This window comes from Sorghum bicolor, chromosome 3 (genome assembly GCF_000003195.3).
Source record: "Sorghum bicolor cultivar BTx623 chromosome 3, Sorghum_bicolor_NCBIv3, whole genome shotgun sequence".
Taxonomy (NCBI): Eukaryota; Viridiplantae; Streptophyta; class Magnoliopsida; order Poales; family Poaceae; genus Sorghum; species Sorghum bicolor.
In genome coordinates, this window is record NC_012872.2 from 9,654,024 (window position 1) to 9,679,151 (window position 25,128).

Here is a 25,128-nt window from a genome sequence, read left to right on the forward strand (position 1 = left end):
GACACTGTAGCTTTTTCGTTTGTTTGTGGTAAATATTGTCCAATCATAGACTAACTAGGCTTAAAAGATTCGTCTCGTCAATTTCGACCAAACTGTGCAATTAGTTTTTATTTTTATCTATATTTAATACTTAATGCATATGTCTAAAGATTCGATGTGACGGTGAATCTGAAAAATTTTGCAAAATTTTTTGACAACTACACAAGGCCTAAAGAGGAAGAGGACTGTACTACTAGCAGTCAACTCACCCCTCCCTCCCGTGGGGAGCCATCACCGGACCACCTACTCGCCGTGCCGTCTCGAGGAGCAGCAGAGCCGGCGATGGGCGGAGACGGGCACACGTACGCGCCGGCGGACCTGCACCTCCCGGGCTTCGTGCCGCTGCAGCTGTCGCAGGGCCAGATCCTCGCCCCCTACCTGGGCACCGCCGTCTTCGTCGTCCTCGCCGTCTGGCTCCTCTCCGGTACCGCTACCACCGCCACCTGTGTGTGTAGTCTTCTAGCGCTCACTAGTGCTGCTCAAAACCCACCAATCCATCCATCCCCTCGCTCGCTACTTTAATTCCACTGCACAAGGTTGCCTAGCTCCTCGCTGTGCTTCCTGATCGGTTTTGAAATTGGATACGGAGTCTCCCAACTTTCCCGATTCAAAATCACAGCACTTTTCACCCTTTTTTTGTGGCTCGGCTCTGCGTGATCCTTAGCTCATGCCGCTAGCTGGTTGGTGACTGCTGATTTGCAGGAAGGTGCCGCGGGTTATCCAAGACGGACCCGTCTGCTCATGTGCTGGTGGGCGTTCACCGGCCTCACCCACATTGTCATCGAGGGGGCCTTCGTCTTCAACCCCGGATTCTTCAGCAAGGAGAACCCCACCTACTTCGATGAAGCCTGTAAGTTTCCCCGCCGGAACTCCCCGCGACATCGCTGTATTATCATCTTGTGGTGTCGAAATGGGGCTTGAGTTGACAGACCAAAAACTCGATCGCACGCTCTTCAGATAAGGAGTACAGCAAAGGCGATTCCAGATACGTCGCTAGGGACCCCGCGACCGTCACCGTCGAAGGGATTACAGCTGTGTTAGAAGGCCCTGCGTCACTGCTTGCAGTGTATGCATTGCTTCTCATCATCTTTAATTTTGAGACATGTGCAAAATACATCGGTAATACCAGAACAAAACCAGATATGCACCATATGTGAGTCTTAGAAACCAAATCTCACATATAGCTACAAATAAGGGGTAATATCAAAAGACAATGCATAGATTATATAACGTACATAATATAAAAGAGATAACATTTGATAGCGAACAACGGATAGACAACTCCAAACTCCGGGTATTAACTTCTCTCTACAGGATCCAACTGACTGGTTGATCACAAGCCTAAACTTCTCCTGAGGTTTGGGGAAAATAGCAAGAGTGAGTCCATGTCGAACTCCACAAGTATAGCAACCAGATTGTATAGCTCCCACAATCTCATGATCAATGTGACATAAGTAATGTACAACATTAAATAATAAATAATGAACATATATAACACACAAGAATCATCATCGTCGATGCAAAAATCTCCAAGGCCGCTCATGACCGTGAGCACGGCTAGTATACCAGTTTTACACTCTGCAGAGGTTGTACATCTTTACCCATGAGTCATGATTTACCCTTTCGCCCGAGGTGATCAGCCTCTTAACCCACTTCCAAGGAAGGTCGGCAGGGATCACTATGAAGCCTTTCAAAAGTTCGTCTAACATGTTAGGGCCGCAAGGTTTCCTTTGCGCGCAGATATAGAGCCCCCCTTCCGATGGCACAATGACACGCAGCCTATACACATACAGACAGAGGCCACACTATACCCAAAACGGTTCAGCCCCTCCGCCCTTTCAGGTAACCTTTAACAAGCTAGAAAAGGTCTTCATACTGAGCCAAAGCCAGAGCCATTATAGCCCTCGTGGTTGCACTGTTGTCCCGGTTATCACTTACAGATAAATCATCAAGTGGCTAAAAAGTCATTTTTATCATTTATTACTTAACATTAATCTAGTCACAGGATAATGGTCACAGAAATAAAACCCAAATGCTATACTTGCCTTAGAATTAGATTCTTCTTCAGTTCCAAATCTTCACAAAACTGCTTCAGGTTCACCTTTAGATCTTTAGCGCCCACAAATGGTTGTCGTCTACTCATAACAAGCACCACACATAGGCACACATACAAGCAATAAATAGAAACGACTAAGAACAATACACCACACAAGGTAAAATAAGGTACTAAAAGAGAGAACTAATGCTACAAACACAAGGTCACAAGAAACGCCGATATCGGAAATACGGTTGAATTTTATATTATTTAAAAGAAAAGAGATGACTACAAGGTTGACAATATTGATTATGAAAAAAACTAGGTGAGTAGTATTGGTTAAGATTAATCAAAACAAATTAAATTTTTAAAAGTTAAGTTACACCTAATCATATTATATTTATAAACATATGTCCCGTATTGTTTAAGCCATTTAAACTTTAATTTGCAAAAGAAGTAAATAAGTGCGAGCATCTAGTTTGAATTTTTGTATATAAGGACATGTTTAAACTAATCAAGTTCAATTTAAAAATATCATTAGTTGCCATTAATCAAGTTAACAATTAACCAATAAAAGATCAATATTATCCTATGTTTCATTTTAATTACAAAACTAGTTTCATGCAAATTAATCAACTTAATATTTTAATCATAACTATATAAACATGTGATAGGATAAACAATGCCTTCCTTGCATCCACAAATCTAACACCACTAAATCCCGAGCAAAACTGAGATAAAACGATAAACTAGCGGATACGTACGGTGGCAATTCTAATTCTTCATGGCCAAACCTTCCTTGCATGCAGTATATAGCCATTACGTGCACCCTACGATGATTCTTGATGGAACTGGTTGCAGAATTTAATAGGCACTGAGTTGGAGACCAAAGAATATAAATTAAATTGTTAGATCACCATTGGCTGGAGGTAGATGATTAGAAGAAAATCGGCAAGGAGTGCGTGCACCGCCAGGGAGACGTACGTGCTGCTCAAGACCTGTTGCTATGACACATATACGTAGACATGTCTTTGCTTGCTCGAAGACTAGAGGATGATCGTGCCGCACAGAGGGCTGCAATAGGGCATGGAAAGGGAACAGAAAGTCAGAGCAATCCAGCTCTTGCAATTCACCTATGATGGAGACAGGAACATGTGGATGGAATTCTCACCGATGCACCTGCCGATGGATGTAGCGAACTAGATGACGACCACCAAAGTTCTAACGAGCAGCCGGCCAAAACTCCATGCTTGCAACGAGCTTTGGTGCCGAGAAGACAATGACGAGATGTAGTTGTGTAGAGCGGCTCCCTAGGGCATGGCATCTCGATGAAGCATCTTCAACTATGGGCGATGGTGACGTACGCAAGAGGTTAGAGATATACAACAGTAGATAAAGAAAGGGAAAATCTGATTTACTACCTAGGGATTCTCAAACTAGGAGCTTCCCTTGCAGTAGTTTTGATGTGCTTTGCCTAAGGGGTTGGTACATATATATATGGAGAGAAACTCCCTACCTCCACGTCAACTAGCGGTATGGTTCTAATTGATTTGCAACCTTCATCTTTACTAATAGGCCTAAGTAATTATTAAAGCCCATTAGTAAATAAAAACATGGTTTTTGGAATTTATTATGGGCTTTGACGTTGGAAAACTAATAAGAGATTTATTATTTTCGGAATTAATTATTTTCATTGATAAAATAATTCTAGAAAAGTTTAGAATTAGTAGTTAAGCCACGAAAAATACTCCGAAAGCTCCGAAAATTCGGGAAAAATTCTCAGAGATATTATAGAACATGGGGAACCCGAATAAAGTTTTTGGAGCTCATGATAAGATTATTTAGAGCATCTAAAAATTAGATCATGCTCAGAGAAAATTGAGAATAGAAGATGGAAAAATTCCCGAAAAGTTTGTAGAGAGTGCTTGATGGACGAGGAACTAAAAGAAGTGCTTTGAGTGACAAAGAAAATATTTTAGGAAGGTCCTAATAAAAATTTGAGCTTAGAAACAAGGAATTTGGTTGTAGATAAAAGATAAATATGTGCCGAATAAGGAAGATCGATCTACTAAACGTATTTTAAATATTTTTCTTACTATCAACACATAAAGGAGCAACAAGCATCATATCAAAACATATGCACCAGCATGTATGCATAATAATATTGCTAAGCCTTATGATAAATTTTAATTTAATGAAAAATATTATTTTTCCTATATTTTCATGAGCACAAAAATACAAAATTAAATAATTTTATCTATATTTCAAAAGGAGTAAATTTTAGGGTGTTACAACATTCTACATTGAATCATCATTTCTCTGTGATTATTCCTTTCTTTGCCAAGTTAGTAGCTGCAATGCTTTAATGTTATCACCCCATGCAAAAACTACACAGAGCATCACTGAACTTACATGCATCTAGTTCATAAAGCCTTGTTTAGTTCCCATAAAAGAACTTTTCATTATATCCCATCGAATGATTGGATACATGCATGAAGTATTAAATGTAGATAAAATAAAAAAAACTAATTGCTCAGATTAATTGGATTTTGCGAGATGAATCTTTTAAGACTAATTAATCTATGATTAGATACTAATTGCTACAGTAACATATTTGCTAATGGCGGATTATTTAGGCTTAATAAATTTGTCTCGTAGTTTCCCGATGGATTCTATAATTTGTTTTTCTATTAGTATCCAAACACCTCATGTGACACCCTTACATGACATCTGATGTAATACACAAAAACTTTTTGGCCTCGAACTAAACAAGGCCTAAATTTCTGCAGCGAGCTAATCTCACATGTACCAATAAAGCATTTGAGCGGTGAGAAATGCGGTCCAAGAAAAGTTGAAAGGCACGAATATCGATGGAATAATGAAAACATAGAGCGTGGTGTACCATTTTTTGTCTTCAATGTTTGTAGTTCTTAATAGATTGAATAAACATTCTTGGTGATGATGCTACTAAATTCAAAGAGAATCATTATGGTATACTATTCCTCCATCCAAATATTCTTGTCAATTTTACCTAACATTAGCATTTGTTGGTTTCACAAATTGATATCCAGAGTGTTCTTAACAGATAGTAAGTAAAATGATTGAATAATTTAGCCAACATCATTATGTGCTTGGCAATAGAATGCTTCCACAAAGTTTGAGCTTTTTCATCCATGGTTCTATTTATCTACTACAATGTTGTGTTATTACTGGTGAATTTGTTCCAAAGGTGAAAGGTCTGAATCCAATGAAGTGTGTGCCGCCTCATTTTTATGTACTGTTGATGTTCATATGTATTTGCTTTCTATCTGGGAAATACTTGTGTCCGAAGCCAAGATGCCGTCAGCTGCAGACACGCTACATGATTTTGTGGATGCTGATTGTGTGATTTAGAATCATAATGCTGCTTTTATTCTATCTGACGACCAATTTGTTGCTGGTTGCAGCTATGCCATTGCATCCCACAAGTCCTATAGTCATATTCTTCAGTTCACTGTCTGCCTGGGCCAACTCTACGGGTGCCTTGTTTACTTCATCACTGCGTACTTGGCTGGCTTCAACTTCTGGATCACTCCATTCTATTTCTGGGCATATTTCATTGGTGCAAACAGTTTCTGGGTTTGGATACCAACGCTCATTGCCATGAGGAGCTGGAAGATCATTTGCGCAGCATTTCGAACTGAAAAGGCAAAGAAGACAAGATAAGGGTGTGTTGGCCACAATTTGGTTCTATAGTTTGGTTTTAACAAATTAAATACTCATTGTAGCGTGGGCAAATGAATTCCTGATACTGAAGTGTGTTTTGTTGACAACACCCATTGTGGTAACCTCTTTGGAAAATAACTTTTCTCTGTGCCCAATTTGTCGAGTAAGCACGATGCGATTTTGATGTGAAAGTGAAACACTTTATGCTTCTTCTTTTTCTCTCTTTTCCTCAGTTATTAGTACTTGTTGTTCATTTCTCAGTTACGCCAAGGCCCCGTCCATTGTCATTGACTTTGACTCATATACATGGATCGATCACCAGTTGCCTCCTGATCTGCATATTGCATTGCCGCAAACAGTTTATTGATTTCAATATTATCTCTCATCACCATGAAGAGTTAGAAGATTTTGCACAGCGTTTCAAGCTAAAAAGGTGAGAAAAAATAAAACTTGGTATGACTACACACTATAGTTTGGCACAGTTCGTGTTGAAAACCCCCTTGTAAAACATTATTGTTCCGTAATCACCTCACCCAGTCAACTATCAGTTTTTGCACAAAGCAATATTGTTATTTGTTCCCTAGAATAATAAAACAAAGATGTATTGAAGCTGAATTTTTGCCCGTATGGTTGGCTATAAGATAAATATTTTTCAGAACAACTGATTTTCCAGCTTGCATGCTAGCAAATTGACAGGCAGCTGGCAACAAATAAGCATGTGATAACACCAAAACAAATTGTAAGGAAAATTGGCAATTCATAGGCAAAAAAAGCTCCCCACAAGTGACACAAAACAAATATATGCATTCATTATATTATAATCACAAAAAGGATTTCATCTCCCATCTTCAACTTCTCTCTCTAGGTATTCAAATATTGTACTTGGTCTGATCTGTTCATGGATGTATAGTTTGCAAACTCCTTTGGTGAAGATGCTACATAACTACATTAGTGATGGTACTCAAACAGGACTAGTCTGGTATGTGTCCATCAGAGTTATTATCACTGAAAAATCATGACTGAAAGTACTGTTCGCTGAATTGTCGTAAGAAAAAATAATGTTCATTTGCTGAAATAGGCAAGTCGCAGTTGCAAGTTAGGACTAAATTAAGTAACATGTCTATACAATTTTTGTATGAATTTTGTGGCCTTTGTGTGGTTCAAGTCCATGTAAAAGTATTGGATAAGTTGCCTTTATGACTAAGGCCTTGTTTAGTTCACCCTGAAAACCAAAAAGTTTTCAAGATTCCCCTCCCCGTCACATCGAATCTTGTGGCACATGTATGAAACATTAAATATAGACGAAAACAAAAACTAATTACACAGTTTAGGTGTAAATCACGAGACGAATCTTTTGATCCTAGTTAGTCCATGATTGAATAATATTTGTCACAAACAAACGAAAGTGCTACAGTACCGAAAATATTTCACTTTTCGGAATTAAACAAGGCCTAATTTCAACTTGAAAAATATTTGTGGACAAGCTTCTAAAAATAATTTGTGACATCAAGATACAGGGCAGCAGCTATGAGTGAAAGAAAACAATCTGTCGTAGCCAAAAAAAATTAATGTACATACTATACTACTACTATTAAAAGTTCTAGATCAAAAAGGTAAAAACACAAGAACGTCCCTGTTGCTTGTCGTCGCTAGTCGCAGGCTTGCCGCATGATCCTCGTGCTGGCTTCCCGTCCCCGCCGCTCCCGTTTTTTTTTTAAGTTTCTCACGAATTTGTCCTGTCCTATCTTTTCAAAAAATAGACTCTAACCTTTGGCGTCGTTGTAATTGGCACCGAGCTCATAAATCTTAGCACTAGCAAAATCGACGCTAAAATATTGACATCGCACCGAGCTTAGTGCCACAGATCTTGGTACCGAGTGTTAGGTTTGGCGCAAGCTCTGCTAACATATGGGCCCGGATTTCTTTCTTTCTTCTCTCCTTGCTTTCTCACTTCGCCCAAGCCTGACGATAGCCTCCCTGCCCGCCGCTGCTGAGTCGTCCTCCATACCCGAACGCACGCCAATCGCCAGCGAGGCGCCCTCCCTGCCCGGTTGTGCCTACGCCCTTCTCTTCCCTACCCGCGGCTCCCCGCTCCCGTGCTCAGCCCTCCCCGCCCTGCCCTGGCTCGTCCGGTGCCGCCCGCCGCCGACGAGGCGGCCGTCCCCGGCAGGCCGTGTTCCACCGCCGCCCCTCGCGCCCTGCCCACGCTCCTCCCCGCATGCTTGCCCCGCCGATAGCGCCTCCTGGTTGGGGCCGGGCATGTGGTGCCGGGGCCGAAGCGCGGTGCCCTGAGGGCGTGTGGGTGGCGTGTGCTGCCTCACTTGTCCCTGCCTAGGGCACATGTTGGTGCTTCGTCGGCCGCCTGTGAGTGCACTACACCGGCTGCTTCTCCTCTCCACTGTTGCAAGGTATAATTAGTTGAATAATTTATTTTAGTAATTACCAATATTTAGTTGAATGTTGTGTTAGTTCTTGATTTAGATAGGTAGATGCATACTTAGGTAGGTAGATAGATGGATAATTGTGGTGATTGTTAAGTTAGGTAGTTAGTTAAATATGTTTGGTTATATTTATATAGGTAGATACTTAGTTACATAGTTAGTTAGTAGTGAACTGATAGTATGCGTTTAGGTATTTAGTTAATTATACCCACTAGAGACCTTTCTATACTACGCATCTAGCATATATGTTGGACTAAAGGAATTGTGTTTGGATTCGTGTAGGAATTAGATGGACAACTTATGCCTCGTTTCCATCGGATTGGCCCATTTCGGGGACCGTTCAGGCCGGATTAATTGGAGAGGCCTATTTTCAATTTCGACGTGAACCTAAAAGTGTATTCAGTTTAGCATCGCCTAGAATCAAAACGGGCCGACTCGGATTCCTCCCCACGCACAGCACGGCTTAGAATGGAAGGCCTCTTCCTCTCAAAAAAAAAAGAATTGAAGGCCTCTCACCCTTCGGAACGAAGTTGTACGCGAGCAAGGCACCGCGACTGCTAGGGGCGGATTGAGTGACATAGGTGGAATCACTCAAACCGGCCCTGAAATGAATCCTAGTTCAAATCTAATCCGGCCGAAACGAGTAGAAAGAGATTGCTATGGATATGTTGAGTTTCTTGAGATGCAAAGTGTTCCTGTGTTATTTAATGAAAAACCTTTATTTATTGGTAAATCTGTTTCTCACCCGTGTGATTCTTTGTCTGCGGTCACACGGTTTTTTTGCGCCTGACTTTAGATTGATCTGACATGTTTGTTTGTGTCGTAGTGTTAAAGCCTGACAAGTAAGTGTCAGTGCAGTGTTTTGTTTTTAGATACAATTGTCTTGATCTATTCATTTAGCTAGGTAAGCACTCCGGTATTCTCTGGTAATACTTCAGTTCTTGAGATGATTTTGATATATTTGATAAATTCATGAACAACTATGGCAAGTAGGATATACAGTTTAATATGGTTCTAGTGTACTTACAGTGTGTGTGTAATATATATATATATATATATATATATATATATATATATATATATATATATATATATATTACACTGACGCATGCACTGTAACTTATTTGTTATAGTGGTGTAAGTTTTTGATTTGTTATATTATGTATGTTTTCTCTGTTATGTTCATATGATCATCTTTTTTATTTGCCAATAAATCTGATTGAATTTGTTTTTATATGTTTTGTTCTTTGTGATTATTTTTAAATTTGCTTTTCATAGTATAGATCTGATTTAATTTGTATAGATATGATTAAATTATTTTGTTTTATGTTTTTATCTATATATGATGTATTTTTTGTTTGGTACGTTGATTTGAGATCTAGTGGTTTTAGATTTTGTGTGACAGAAGCCTTAGAATTACCTGTTTTGGGCTTTTGTTTGATTTGGGTGATATTTGTTGTTTGGTCACACGGGTGACACAAGGATAAAAATCACTCAAGTTTTAAATAGACAGACCCTTATTTATTGTTACCTTGCGCTGGATCTACATTATGAAATGAAATATAATCTTTAAAAAAAGCTGGGAAAAAAAAAGACGGCGGCCGCTCTCATTTTGTTTTGCATCTGGAGCTGTCCCACTCCTGTCTCTCACCCAGCCACCGGCTTCCAACGATCTCGTGCGGTCAGCAGAGCACACGTGCCAACGACGACCGAAATTAATCCGATCCCATCCGCGCCGGCCGCCGGCCGCCGGCACCTTCTTGCCCTTCGTTAAAGAAGAGGACTGTGCAGTCAAGGCCAAGCAGGTGACGACTCTCCCTCCCTCAGCTCCCTTCCCGTGCCATCACCGGACCACCTACTATACTCGCCGTGCCGTCTCGAGGAGCAGCAGGACAGGAAGGCGTCGCGGCGATGGGCGGAGACGGGCACCCGTACGCGCCGGCGGACCTGCACCTGCCGGGCTTCGTGCCGCAGCAGCTGTCGCAGGGCCAGATCCTCGCCCGCTACCTGGGCACCTCCGTCATCGTCTTCCTCGCCGTCTGGCTCCTCTCCGGTAACGCTACGACCGCCACCTGTGTGTGCAGAGGCTATTAGATGTGTTATTAAAAAGTTTATAACTATGTATAAACCATTAAAAAATTTAACCTCGCACGAGTGTTATCGATCGTTGTCAATTTCTTTCCTCTCTAAACCATTTTATCCGCTTTTCTATGTGATGGTGTCAAAAAGACAGGTAAAATGACCCTTTCATCCTAAAATGCATGGGTCCGTTTGTCAACCACCCAAACTTTCTCTTTCTCTAGCTTATCTTTTCTGTGCACACGAAGGGCCGAGGGAGCTCTGCACTGTGGGTCTGTGGCCTAGTTCTCTGCCCTCGTTGTCGTCCCAGAGTGCTCGAGGTGGTGCCGCCGTAGGACGCCGGCTTGACGAGGTCGCAGACGGTGGGGTTGGCTGCGGTGATCGCGTACGTCGTGCGCGCCGTACGTCTCGGCACGTACGCACGCACGCACTGCGATGACCTTCTATCTCCTCCGCGGCTGCAAGCACGCACGCGAATGTTCTGACGCAGCGCTCGTCGCCCATGCGATGCGGTGCGGTGCGGCCGGCGCGCGGCGTCGTGTGCGTGCGTGCATGCAGGAGCTGTACTGTACGAGACCGGCAAGCGGAGGGTGGCGTGGCGGTGATGGGGGCGTCGCCGCCGAACGCGCGTCATGTGGGAGCGGATCCCCGCCCGCGACGGCGGCTGCATGGAGGCGAACGATCGAGCTGATAGAAGCGTGTACAACGCCAGGCTCACAGCGAGATCGCCCGTGGCCGCGGATGCCGGCCGCCTCCCCGCGCCCTCCTCCACTGCGGCTCCTCGGCACAGCTCAGGCGGCTTAAGCCCCTGTACCAGCTGGTGGTGAACAACATCGTAGCCCCTGTACAATCCTCTCGGCCGACGACGCACATGTTCCTGTGCGTGTTCCTGTCATGACGCACGTTCCCCGCGTCGTCCTGATGTTCATCTGGTTCCCGGTTGCGGTCTTGATCACGGCCTCCAGCAGCTTCAGGAACAGCTTTTGCATGGCACGCGCCGCGCCGCGCCGCCGCCGCTCTAGAAGACCTGACGGAATGAGCGGTTCCTTGGAGCTCATGATCATTGAATGACTGCTCCGTCAACACGGACACCGACGTGCTCGACAGGGAGCACAGCGCGAGCGATCGAGCTCCGCCCCGGTGCGGGCACGAGCGAACTAGATCCACCCTGGCGTCGACGCGACCTGAGGCTGGTGTGCGGTGAGGAGGAAGGTGGAGCTGGGTCGCTGACAACTTGGCCCTACTAGACAGAAAAAGAAAGAAGCAAGAGGACAGAACTAGAGAAGGGTATTTTGGGCGTTTACACTAGCCGGGCCAACATGTAAGGGCTATTGAAAAACAAATAGCTGTGGCAGAACCTCCTGAATTAAGTGGCCCACATGCACACATCATTGTCCCAAAGACTTCTGATCGTCGTGCACGAGTTCCAAATGACTCAAGAAGTCTGTCGGGTGTCCTCGGGATACCCGAATCATCCACGTAACATTCTTTTCAGGAATTCCCTCATCAAGCATCACAGTATTACAACATTTCATAGATAAGAGAAATCAGAGTAAAAGCGGAAAGGTTACATAACATAGATTGAAACTTAAGTTCAAGGTTTACAAACCATAAGTATTTAATACATAAAAGCTTCGGAACTTTATTATTACATAAACCATAGATTCACACAGCAACTTTTACTTGCCCAAGGTCACACATCAGAAACCTCATCGTCACTTTCCTCCACAAGAGTAAAGTAACCATGACCATCGAAAGGATTATCAAGAGATTCACCTGCAACAGGGGTTAATAAAACCCTGAGTACAAAAGTACTCAACAAGACTTAACCGACTATAAAAGAGGTGGAGACTCAGGTATGCAGGCTATAGGGATTCAAGGTAAAGCTTTATCAAGATCAAGTATTTCTTTTGCATAAAAGCTTACTAAGAGTAAAGCCTACTTTCAAGTTTTAACTCAAGATTATCACTTATAACTAACCAAGATCATTATCCAACTTGCATAAGCAAATCATCTCTTTCTTATACCAAAGATTCACTTATTACTACGATGATGGTACGAGGATTGAGGCTCCATATCCGAGGAAACACGGCGATTCGAATCGATTAAACCCAGCTGGGGATTCAGTACCACACGACATATGTAGAACTTAATCTTGCATATGTCAACCTTTTCTATAGATCCTCCCATACAAGAACGGGTCCAGCGTCACCCGAGAGTACAGTACACCACCATCCTACAGCCAATCTAGATGTTTCCCGGTCATCTCAGATTCGTAAGGTGTGTACACGCTACTCTCGCCATCTCTCCACTCCCAGTACGCGGTTAGCCGTTCTCGAGTATCGGAATAGCTATAGGTAAGGCTTACCGCCGCATGTGGGCTGTACTCAAAGTTCTCAATCACAACAGGCCAACAACGGTACGGTCCTTAATCGACTCAGTTGGAGACACTACTTTAAGACTCCATTCTTAAAGCAAGTCCACCGACCGGTCTCAAGTTTAACATTATCGACTACAAAAGTATGCCACAACAACCCTTCAAACTTTCTCATTTGAAAACTTATCTAATAAGCAGGGCTAAGCATACTAAGCATTTTCATAAAGCAAGTACCAAGGTTAATATTGAAATCATCAAGGTAGATAATGCAGCAAATAGGATTCACTCAACTCCTATTCACCTAATGCATCATATTAACTCAAGTGATATAAATAACTTTATGAAAATACAAGGATAGGGTTTAATGTCCGGGGCTTGCCTTGACCGGAAGGGAAGCTCGGCAACTCAACAACACTCGAAGAATCCACAAACTCGGAAGAAACCCACTGGGGATCAGATTCTTCCGGAGCGTATTCTATACGTAAAAGTGCATATGCATGATTATGATATACTCATGGCATGATAAAGACAGGTTACATGTTCTTGGATGATAACAACAAACTATGATTATCTCGAGTACAATTTACCTTCATGGTAAAGAAATAAATTAATCTAGCTATTAAAGCATAGAGTATTACTAAACCAATTTTATCATCTTTATTAAACAAGATTGTGAAGCTATCATACAACAAAGATCATTTATATGAAATAAACCATAACCAGGGAGCATATCATGCTAAGTAACCATGGTTGTCAAACAATCCAAAATATCACCCAAATCCTAAAGGAATAATTATTTCTATTTCTTTGATAATTATTTTTAAATAGCTTTATTAAGAGACAGAGCATACTTTATCAAACAGAGCTGAAATTAATCATGAAGCTAAATAATATTAACACAAGATCACATATTAAATTTCATGATTTTTGGATATACCCATAATTTACTAAAAATCATGGAAGGTTTATTCATTAATAAACAAAGGCAATTTATGTATACATGAAAATTATCAGAAAATCAAACCTAACATTTTTCTTAGTCTCTATCCATTTTATGTAAGCTATACAAAAATTTTCACAATTTTTGGATCACTATACAATTTAATACACAAATTCAAATATAAAACAAAAACTGCATAAAAAGAAAAAGAAAACACTGCAGCGAAATGGCCGGAATTCGGCCCGCAGGCCGGCCCACTCCAGTTCGGCCCGCGCGGACGCTGCGCGCGCCCTCTCTCCCTCTCACACAGCCGCTGACGGGGTAGCCCCACCCGTCAGCTCTCTCTCCCACACACACGGCGGCTCGGCCGCGACTCCGGTCGCCGCCGGCGGGGTCTGAGCTCGTGCTAAGGAGCGCAACAGCGTCGCGTCGCTCTCGTGACCCCAAAGCTAGGCTCTAATCACGCCCTACCCCTTTCTCCCCACCTCGGCCACACGAATGGCGGGCGACCATGGCGGTTCCCGTAGACCGGCCGCTGTGGCTCGGTAGAGCGCAAAAGAATTGGACAGAGAGGTTTGGGGAGGGATAAGGAACACGGTGCTCACATTACTACGGTGGGAGAAGCAGCAGAGAAGATTGGCGACGGAGGCGGTGTCGTCGGGCGGACGCTCTGGCTCGGCGGCGTTATTCCGGTGAACCTGCTCGTGCCCAAGGAAAAGTAGCAAGCGCATGAGCATCAGAATGACAAGGAGAGGTAGGAACACCAACTAGAATGGCGTGCAACCTTCGAGAACGGCTTGGCCACGGTGAGGGCTCCCACGGCGGCGCTCTGTCGCCGGCGGAGAGAAAGACAATGGAAAACGGGGCTCTGGTGCGAAAGAGAAAGGAATGCTAGGCTCAGGAGATGCGCAAGGAAGTGACCAATATAGGTCCACGGTGAATTTGGATAAGGATCAACCGTGACGGTGAATTTTGGATTGGAATGGTTCACTGCTCGTCGGTGCTTCGGTGGCGAAAATGGCGTCGGTGAGCGCAGGATGGAAAGGCACGTCGCGCTCCACTTCGCCAGCAGGTGCTTCACCTTGCCACGGACGCGGACACGCGCTAGGACGGAGTGAAACGGCGGTTCACGAGTCGGCAACACCGATCGTCGCTCGGCGGTACACCGCCATGAACAGGAACCAAAGCTTATCCCCCCTTGCCCCATTTACCCCTTTCTGTCCTTTTGCAAAAATCGACCAAAAGTTGAACTGAAGTCAAATTTTCACCAAAAAGAAACTTGTGCAAAATTTTGTAAGCTACAAAACATCTTTTGGTGGCCAGAGCTAATTCTGAGTGGAAATTAGCTAAATTGGCCAAACAGTTTTGAAGTTCAAACTCAATTCCAAATTTTTGAATTGGGCAACTTTCATGTTGACCACTTTTCAAAATTCCAAATAAATTTTGAATTGGAGATTTAAGTTTGAAAAGGGGACACTTCCCGGAAATCTGTATTTTCAAAATTACTTTGAATTTTGTATGGAAACTCCAAAAACTCAAAACACCAAAGTTATACATCTTGACAAGATCTACAACTTTGCTTTTGGACTCAACTTCAAATTTTGCTTGGTTTTTGATTTGAACAAAAGGGGACAAATCTAGGGTTTTGAAAACTAGGGTTTCCCCCCCCTAAGTTTTTCGGAAAAACTTTCACCCATGGTTTTTAAACTCCAAAACAAGCATCCATACATAAAATAAACACACTTAGGCTTCCTCAACACATTCATTCAAATTAAACTTATTTTAAGTTAAATGCATTAGTGTGTGCTTAACAAATTTACGATGCAATGCTCATGATGACATGTTCCATTTTTAGTTCGCTTAACACGAGAGTGTTACAGCTCTTTCCCCCTTAAAGAAATCTCGTCCCGAGATTTACCTTAAAGTCCAACTACTGGAAAAGGAAGTTTGTCAAGCACTTCCAAAACCAACCTTTACAAAAACAGGGGCAGATTATTACACTACAGATTACAAGGATAAGACAGAAGAAAGAAACTCAGGAAAACTTCCCAAGAGAAACTCTTCGGATTCCCACGTGGCTTCATCTTCGGTATGTTGATTCCATTGCACCTTGTAATATTTGATAGTCCTTCTACGGGTAACTCGATCTTTTTGATCCAGAATCTTGATAGGATACTCTGAATATGTCAGATCAGGCTTTAACTCAATTTCTTCAACATGAATGATATGATCAGGCACTCTAAGACATTTCTTTAACTGAGAGACATGGAACACATTGTGTACTGATAACAACTGTGGTGGTAAATCTAGACGATATGCCACCTTTCCACATCTTTCAAGAATTTGATATGGACCTATATATCGAGGTGCCAATTTTCCTTTTACTCCAAAACGAGTGACTCCTTTCACAGGTGACACTTTGAGGTATACATAGTCACCAACCTCAAAGCTAAGAGATCGACGTCTCTTATCAGCATAACTCTTTTGCCTAGACTGTGCTACCTTCATGTTCTCTCGAATGAGTCTGACTTTTTCTTCGGTTTCTTTGACTAAGTCAACCCCGAAGAGACTATGTTCTCCAGGTTCTGACCAATTCAAAGGTGTCCTACACCTTCTGCCATACAGAGCTTCGAATGGTGCCATCTTAATGCTCTCTTGATAACTATTATTATAAGAGAATTCTGCTAAAGGCAAACATTCGTGCCACTTCTCTGAATAACTGAGCACACAAGATCTTAACATATCTTCTAAGATCTGATTGACTCTTTCAGTCTGACCTCCAGTCTGTGGATGATAAGCTGTACTATGCAGAAGTTTGGTACCCAAGGACTTATGCAGATGCTTCCAGAAAGCATTCACAAATTGTGTCCCTCTATCAGATACAATAGTCTTTGGAACACCATGTAGACTCACAATTCTGTTAAAGTATATCTTAGCATAGTCGGAAGCTCGATAATCCTTTCTTACTGGAATGAAATGAGCTGATTTGGTCAGACGATCAACAATGACCCATATGGAATCAAACCCTCTCGATGTTCTGGGTAGACCCACTATGAAGTCCATACTAATGTCATCCCATTTCCAAGATGGAATTGGCAACGGTTGCAATTCTCCAGCAGACCTAAGATGAACTGCTTTCACCTTTTGACAAGTATCACATCTAGCTACATAACTAGCAATTTCAAGCTTCATCTTAGTCCACCAGAATCTTTGTTTTAGATCATGATACATCTTATTACTGCCTGGATGGATTGAAAACCTTGTTGCATGAGCTTCATCAAGAATTTGTTTTCTGAGTTCAGGAACTTTTGGAACCACTAAACGATCCTTGAACCAAACTACTCCAGCTTCATCTATCCTGAATTTGGAATTCTGCTCAGACTGGATCTTTTCTTTCAAAAAGCTCATACCCTTATTTTCTTTCTGAGCTGTAATAATCTGATCTTTGATAGATGACTGAACTGTCATATTTGCAAGACTTCCTTGTGGAATCATTTCAAGACTTAACTTCTCAAATTCATAACACAAGGTAAGGTTTATCGGCTTAACTTCCAGACAATTGCAATGACTCTTTCGACTGAGTGCATCTGCCACTACATTGGCTTTGCCTGGGTGATAGTGTACTTCAATATCATAATCTTTTATCAGTTCTAACCATCTTCTCTGACGCATATTCAATTCTGACTGGGTGAAGATGTATTTCAAACTCTTATGATCAGTATATATGTGACAAGTATTACCCAACAGATAGTGTCGCCAAATCTTCAGAGCATGTACTACAGCTGCCAACTCTAGATCATGTGTTGGATAATGTTCTTCATGACGCTTAAGTTGTCGTGAAGCATATGCAATGACTCTGCCTTCTTGCATTAGTACACACCCAATGCCTTTGCCTGAAGCATCACAATACACATCAAAAGATTTTTCAATATCAGGTTGAGCTAACACTGGTGCAGTGGTCAACAACTTTTTCAAAGTTCGAAAAGCTTCTTCACACTCGGATGACCACACAAACTTGGTATCATTCTTCAACAGTGTTGTCATTGGTTTAGAGATCTTGGAGAAGTCAGGGATAAACCTGCGATAATACCCTGCTAATCCTAAGAAACTCCGAACTTGATGTACTGAAGTTGGTGATTTCCAGTCAAGAACTTCTTGAACTTTGCTTGGATCTACTGCAACACCTTCAGCTGACAGAACATGACCCAAAAATTGAACTTCATCTATCCAAAATTCACACTTGCTAAACTTAGCATATAACTGATGTTCTCTCAGGCGAGTCAACACTATCCTGAGATGCTCTTCATGCTCTTCTTTAGTTTTGGAATAGATGAGAATGTCATCAATGAATACCACCACGAACTTATCTAACTCTGGCATGAACACTGAATTCATCAAATACATAAAATGTGCTGGGGCATTTGTCAGACCAAAAGACATAACCAGATATTCATACAGACCATATCGGGTAGTGAATGCTGTTTTCGGAACATCTTTTGGCTTGATCTTAATTTGATGATACCCAGATCTCAAGTCTATCTTCGAAAACACCTTAGCACCAGTTAGTTGATCAAAAAGAAGATCAATACGGGGCAAAGGATACTTATTCTTGATTGTTACTTCATTCAAAGGACGATAGTCCACACATAGCCTCAAGGTATTGTCCTTTTTCTTCACAAAGATTGCCGGACAACCCCATGGTGATGAACTAGGTCGAATAAAACCTTTATCCATCAATTCTTGCAACTGAGTTTTCAATTCTGCTAACTCTTTTGGTGGCATTCTATAAGCTCTTCTAGATATTGGTGTTGTCCCTGGCTTGAGTTCTATCTCAAACTCCACATCACGATCAGGTGGCAGACCAGGTAAATCTTCTGGAAACACATCAGGAAACTCACAGACCACTGGAATATCCTTGATTTCCTTAACAGAGATAGCACACACTTGTTCAACTGCTCTCTTAAGGGTAGGAAGATGGATAAGAAGTTGAGACTTGCTATTAGGTAAGTTGACCTTGATGGTTCTATTTAAGGTGTCTATAACTGCACCTCTCTGACTCATCCAGTTCATACCCAAGATCACATCTATACTTGGATCTTTTAACACTATCATGGATGTTGGAAATATATATCCACCCAAGTCTATTGGTACCTGATGTACCATTTCCTTAGTGCATAGTCGACCCCCAGGTGACTGTATAAAGAACTCATCTTTGGTTGCACCAATAGGTATATTATACTTTTCCGCAAATGCTTTATTCATGAAAGTATGTGATGCTCCAGAATCAAAAAGTGTAAGTGCTGGGTGTTGGGCAACAGGGAACATACCAAGCATCACCGGTTCTCCCTCAGGTATAGCTTCAACTTGAGTATGGAAAACCCTTCCTGTTTTCTGAGTACCCTTACCCTTCTGCTGATTCTGGACATGACCCTTGTTCTGATTTGCTTGCTGATTTCCCACTGGTCTTGGTGCATTGACATTTGGAACATTTTGCCTCGGATATGGACATTCACGAGAAAAATGTCCACTCTTCCCACAATTGTAGCAAGGGTTGTTTGCAGCTTGTGACATTGGCGGACGGATGGCAGGAACATTTGGCTGACGTTGAACATTGAATGGCATTGTCGGCCTTGCAAAATTCCTCTGCATATTCTGCTGCTGAGGTGGCTGATAAGGAGGGCGATAAGATGGGCGGAACTGCTGAGCTGGATGATATACAAGCCTCTGACGCTTCTTGTTGCCGCCAGATGATCCAGACCCTGAGATAAACCCCTTCTTCTTCTTAGCCTCCTTATGTTTGCGATTCTTTTCTTCACTGGAGATAGCAATGTTCACTGCCTCATGATAAGATATATTGCCACATGATGCCATCATCAGCTGAAGCTTTGTATTCAAGCCTCTCATGAAACAATCCTTCTTCTTTTCATCAGTGTTGACTTGCTCAATTGCATATTGGGACAGATGATTAAACTTCCCAATATACTGTATGACTGAGTCATCCCCCTGACGGAGAGCTAAGAACTCTTCAAGCTTCATTTTCATAACTCCCTTGGGAATGTAATGAGCCCTGAAGGCTTCCTTAAATTCTCCCCAAGTGATCCGGTGGCGGGCTGGTTGAACAGCCAGTAAATTTTCCCACCAAACTCCTGCTGCTCCTCTCAGCTGCTGAGCGGCAAAAGCTGGCTTCTGAGTTTCAGTACAGTTAATGAGACTGAACTTTTGTTCCATAGTGCGAAGCCAATCCTCAGCTTCAAGAGGTTCATCAGCTTTTGTGAAAACTGGGGGACGAGTATCTGTGAAGTCAACATATGTGGTTTCCTCTCGGGTATGGCGACCACGGCCACGCTGACCAGCATTCTGATTTTGTGCTAACAGAGTTGTTGCATTGACCAGTGCTGCAATTGCATCAGCCAAAGAGGGTGGAACTGGTGGTGCATTAGGAAAGTCATCCCCACCCTGGGAAGAACTAGCTCCATGGTTGTTAGCAGACATCTGTTTAAAAACACATCATACTTCGATTAACATACTTACTTAAACATCATACATCATGGCTTACATAGCACAAACAGTTCATCTTATTTATCATACAAGTCCGCTCCTGGGCAGGACTTCCGAAACCACTATCTTACACACTTCCCATACTAGAGGTTTTCTGACTAACTAAGTTACAAAGTCAGAAGATCACACTCGGTCATACTTCTTGCCTTCTCAACACCTAGTCGTCATCCATCTCCGACTCACTGGTGGTAACACCCTCATCTGGAGTGGGGGTTCCTGGCTCCTCTGCTTCATCCTCAGAAGTATCACTATCCACTTGGATGACAACTGGTCCTTCCTCCGCTGCTTCAGGAGCCTCGGGTGGGTTGAGAGCATCCTGCAGCTGGTGCACTTCCTCATGGAGGGTGTTGGCATAGGCCTCAAGAGTGACCACATACCCCGCCATATGGTACAGCTGAACTTCCATATTGATGTTGTCAGTGAGCATCAGGCGCAGATCATTCTTCATAAGCCTGTAGGTCCTTGGCGAAGGAGGACCTCCGCTGGTGTCACTTCCGTTTCCATCACTGGAGTTGTCAGAGCTGCTGTCACTACTATCGGAGGGTGGCGGATCCCTTGGTGCCAGCTGGTGCCTGGGGACACGACCTCCGGTGGACTTGCGAGCGGTTAGGCGGGTACGTGTCATCTGCCAAAATATTTTTATTTTGAATATTAGAACTATATATGTTCCAAGGTTAAAGGATAGAGTTTTACAATTAGATGGACATATTACCTCTAATTATTAACAACCCTAAGGAGGAAAGTTAATTACATGTTATCAATAATGATGCATGAAACGTACTTACGAACAAAGCATACATCAAACAATTAATTAGCTTTAAATTAGTCACTTAACATAAAAGTGCATAAACTTTCTTTTCATAATTAGGGCAATATTATAATATCATAAGCATTGTTCCTTATATATAAATATCACCATAATTATACTAAGAACATATCCATTTGGATAGAAGGATAAGTCTAAAGAATGAACTGAGACAAGTTAGAAGCATAAGACAAGCTTAGAAGCAATTTGGACTTAAACTAATTTGAAATTTAGTTTGACTCAAAAGCTTTTGAAGTTTTCAAAATCGAATACTGCTATACTTTCTAAGGGAAACCTGCTCTGATACCAGCTGTGGCAGAACCTCCTGAATTAAGTGGCCCACATGCACACATCATTGTCCCAAAGACTTCTGATCGTCGTGCACGAGTTCCAAATGACTCAAGAAGTCTGTCGGGTGTCCTCGGGATACCCGAATCATCCACGTAACATTCTTTTCAGGAATTCCCTCATCAAGCATCACAGTATTACAACATTTCATAGATAAGAGAAATCAGAGTAAAAGCGGAAAGGTTACATAACATAGATTGAAACTTAAGTTCAAGGTTTACAAACCATAAGTATTTAATACATAAAAGCTTCGGAACTTTATTATTACATAAACCATAGATTCACACAGCAACTTTTACTTGCCCAAGGTCACACATCAGAAACCTCATCGTCACTTTCCTCCACAAGAGTAAAGTAACCATGACCATCGAAAGGATTATCAAGAGATTCACCTGCAACAGGGGTTAATAAAACCCTGAGTACAAAAGTACTCAACAAGACTTAACCGACTATAAAAGAGGTGGAGACTCAGGTATGCAGGCTATAGGGATTCAAGGTAAAGCTTTATCAAGATCAAGTATTTCTTTTACATAAAAGCTTACTAAGAGTAAAGCCTACTTTCAAGTTTTAACTCAAGATTATCACTTATAACTAACCAAGATCATTATCCAACTTGCATAAGCAAATCATCTCTTTCTTATACCAAAGATTCACTTATTACTACGATGATGGTACGAGGATTGAGGCTCCATATCCGAGGAAACACGGCGATTCGAATCGATTAAACCCAGCTGGGGATTCAGTACCACACGACATATGTAGAACTTAATCTTGCATATGTCAACCTTTTCTATAGATCCTCCCATACAAGAACGGGTCCAGCGTCACCCGAGAGTACAGTACACCACCATCCTACAGCCAATCTAGATGTTTCCCGGTCATCTCAGATCCGTAAGGTGTGTACACGCTACTCTCGCCATCTCTCCACTCCCAGTACGCGGTTAGCCGTTCTCGAGTATCGGAATAGCTATAGGTAAGGCTTACCGCCGCATGTGGGCTGTACTCAAAGTTCTCAATCACAACAGGCCAACAACGGTACGGTCCTTAATCGACTCAGTTGGAGACACTACTTTAAGACTCCATTCTTAAAGCAAGTCCACCGACCGGTCTCAAGTTTAACATTATCGACTACAAAAGTATGCCACAACAACCCTTCAATAGAATATAGACGGAATGGCTTGGAGAGCAAAGAAATTCAGAACAATGGCACTCATGGAATTTCAACTTTTCTAATGGCTTGTGCGTAATAGCAAACTTTTTTAATGGCACAAGCCTCTTGCTCCTTGGTTCCGTCAGATTCGCTCACTGTAACTGGTAGCCTGCCCATCCCCTCGCTCGCTAACGTAATTCCACTGCACAAGGTTGCCTAGATCCTCGCTGTGCTTCCAGATCGGTTTGAAAATGGGCACCGTGTCAAACTTTCTCGTTTCAAAATCATCTCCTTTTTGTTCAAATTTTTTTTCCTCTGCGTAGTCCTCAGCTAGCTCATGCCGCTGGTGACTGCTGATTGTAGGAAGATGTCGAGGGTTATCCAAGACCGACCGTCTGCTCATGTGCTGGTGGGCGTTCACCGGCCTCACCCACATCTTCATCGAGGGGCCCTTCGTCTTCACCCCCGGATTCTTTAGAAAGGAGAACCCTAACTACTTGGATGAAGTTTGTAAGTTCTCCCTCCGGAATTTACCATCGATGTATCATCATATTGTCTGTCGAAATAGGGCTTAACAGACCAAATACTCGCGCGATGTTCAGGGAAGGAGTACAGCAAAGCCGATTCCAGATACGTCGCTAGGGATCCTGCGATCGTCACAGTTGAAGGGTCTACAGCTGTGCTAGGAGGCCCTGCATCACTGCTTGCAGTGTATGGCTTGCTTCTCATCATCTCTTGACACATGAGCAAAATGCATTCTACATTTTGTCGAGTCATCATTTCTCTGTGATTATCCTTTGCCAAGTTAGTGCAAATATGGTGCTGCATGGATGGGATCTTTATTGTTGTCACCTCACCCCATGCTACTACACAGTTCTACAATTGATGCAACAACAGTCAGTGCATCACCCTCTTAGTAACATGCATCTAGTTCATAAATTTCTGCAGCGAGCTAATCCCACATGTACCAATAAAGCATTTAAGCGGTGAGAAATATGGTCCAACAAAAATTGCAAGACACAAATATCAATGGAATAATGAAAACATAGAGCGTGCTGTAGCATTCTTGGTCCTCATTGTAGTTCTTCATAGTCTGAATAAACATTCATGGTGACGACGCAACTAAATTCAGAGAGAATCGTTATGGTTACTATTCTTCAATCTGAATGTTCTTGTTGATTTTACCTAAAATAAGCATCTGTTGGTTTAACAAATTGAGTTCCAGAGCGTTCTTAGCAGATAGTAAGTAAAATGATTGAATAATTTAGCCAACATCTTTATGTGCTTGACATTGACTGCATCCACAAAGTTTGAGCTTTTTCTCTCATGGTTATATAGTACAATGTTGTGATATTTCTTCTGGTGAATTTGTTCCAAAGGCAAAAGGTATGAATCTGATGAAGTGTGTGTTGCCTCATTTTCTATGTTCTGTTGATGTTCATATGGCAGTATCATTTGCCTTCTAGTATCTGGCAAATACTATATCCCAATCCAAGATACAGTCAACCGCAGATGTGTGATTTAGTTTATTTAGTAGAATCATAATGCTGCATTTCTTATATCTGACGACAAATTTGCTGGTTGCAGCTATGCCATTGCATCCCACAAGTCCTATAGCCATATTCTCCAGTTCACCGTCTGCATGGGTCATCTCTACGGGGGCCTTGTTTACTTCATCACTGCTTACTTGGATGGCTTCAACTTCTGGATCAGTCCATTCTACTTCTGGGCATATTTCATTAGCGCAAACAGTTTCTGGGTTTGGATACCAACGCTCATCGCCATGAGGAGCTGGAAGATGATTTGCGCAGCATTTCGAGCTGAAATGGCGAAGAAGACAAAATAAGGGTGTGTTCGCCTAAGTTTGGTGCTAGTTTGGTTTTAATAAATTAAATACTCGTTGTACCATGAGCAAATAAATTCCTGATACTGAAGTGTGTTTTGTTGGCAACACCCATGTGGTAACCTCTTTGGAAAACAGCTTTTCTTCGTGATCACTTTGTGTAAACGCGATGCGATGTGAAAGTGAAACACTTTAGGCCTTGTTTGGATGTTGTCGGATTCACCTTAATCTACATGTATTGGAGTGGATTGGGGTGGAATTTAATTCAAGATCTACTCCAACCCAGCTCAACACATGTGGATTAATTTGACATGTGGATTAATGTGAATGCGAGTACATCCAAACAAGGCCTTATGCTGCTTCTTTTCCCCCCTTTTCCTTAGTTATCAGAAGTGGGGTTGCTGCTCATTTCTCAGTTACGCCTGGACCCATGTCGATTGTCAATGACTTTCAACTCATACACATGGATCGATTACCAGTTGCCTCCTGATCTGCATATTTCATTGCCACAAACAGTTTATTGATTTCAGTATCATCGCTCCAACTAAAGAAGGTGAAACAAAATAAATGACTAAAACCTGCTACAGATTGCCAGTGTTCGTGTTGAAAATCCCCTTGTAAACATCGTTGTTCCGTAATCACCTCACCCGTTCAACAATCAGTTTCTCCACAAAGCAGTATTGTTATTTGTTCCCCAGAATAAAACGAAGATGGCTATTGATTTGAAGCTGAATTTTTGCCCGTTAACTCCATAACATAAATAATTTTCAGAACAAGTGATTTTCCAGCTTGCACGCTAGGAAATTGA

The 25,128-nt window shown here is 42.2% G+C and overlaps 1 protein-coding gene and 1 pseudogene across 2 annotated transcripts; both read left to right on the forward strand.

Annotated features, from left to right (window-relative positions):
- On the forward strand, window positions 226-5,998 carry LOC8072370 (annotated as a pseudogene).
- On the forward strand, window positions 9,877-24,518 carry LOC8085052 (probable 3-beta-hydroxysteroid-Delta(8),Delta(7)-isomerase). Of its 2 annotated transcripts, none has more exons than XM_002455302.2 (5): window positions 9,877-10,025; window positions 10,112-10,273; window positions 22,841-22,987; window positions 23,080-23,188; window positions 24,065-24,518. In XM_002455302.2, the coding sequence occupies exons 2-5, from the start codon at window positions 10,132-10,134 to the stop codon at window positions 24,321-24,323; spliced, it is 657 nt and encodes a 218-aa protein (XP_002455347.1). In that variant the 5' UTR covers window positions 9,877-10,025; window positions 10,112-10,131; the 3' UTR covers window positions 24,324-24,518. The 2 variants fall into 2 exon arrangements, with proteins under 2 accessions (XP_002455347.1, XP_021313353.1); XM_021457678.1 differs by having other exon boundaries at window positions 9,887-10,025; window positions 10,109-10,273.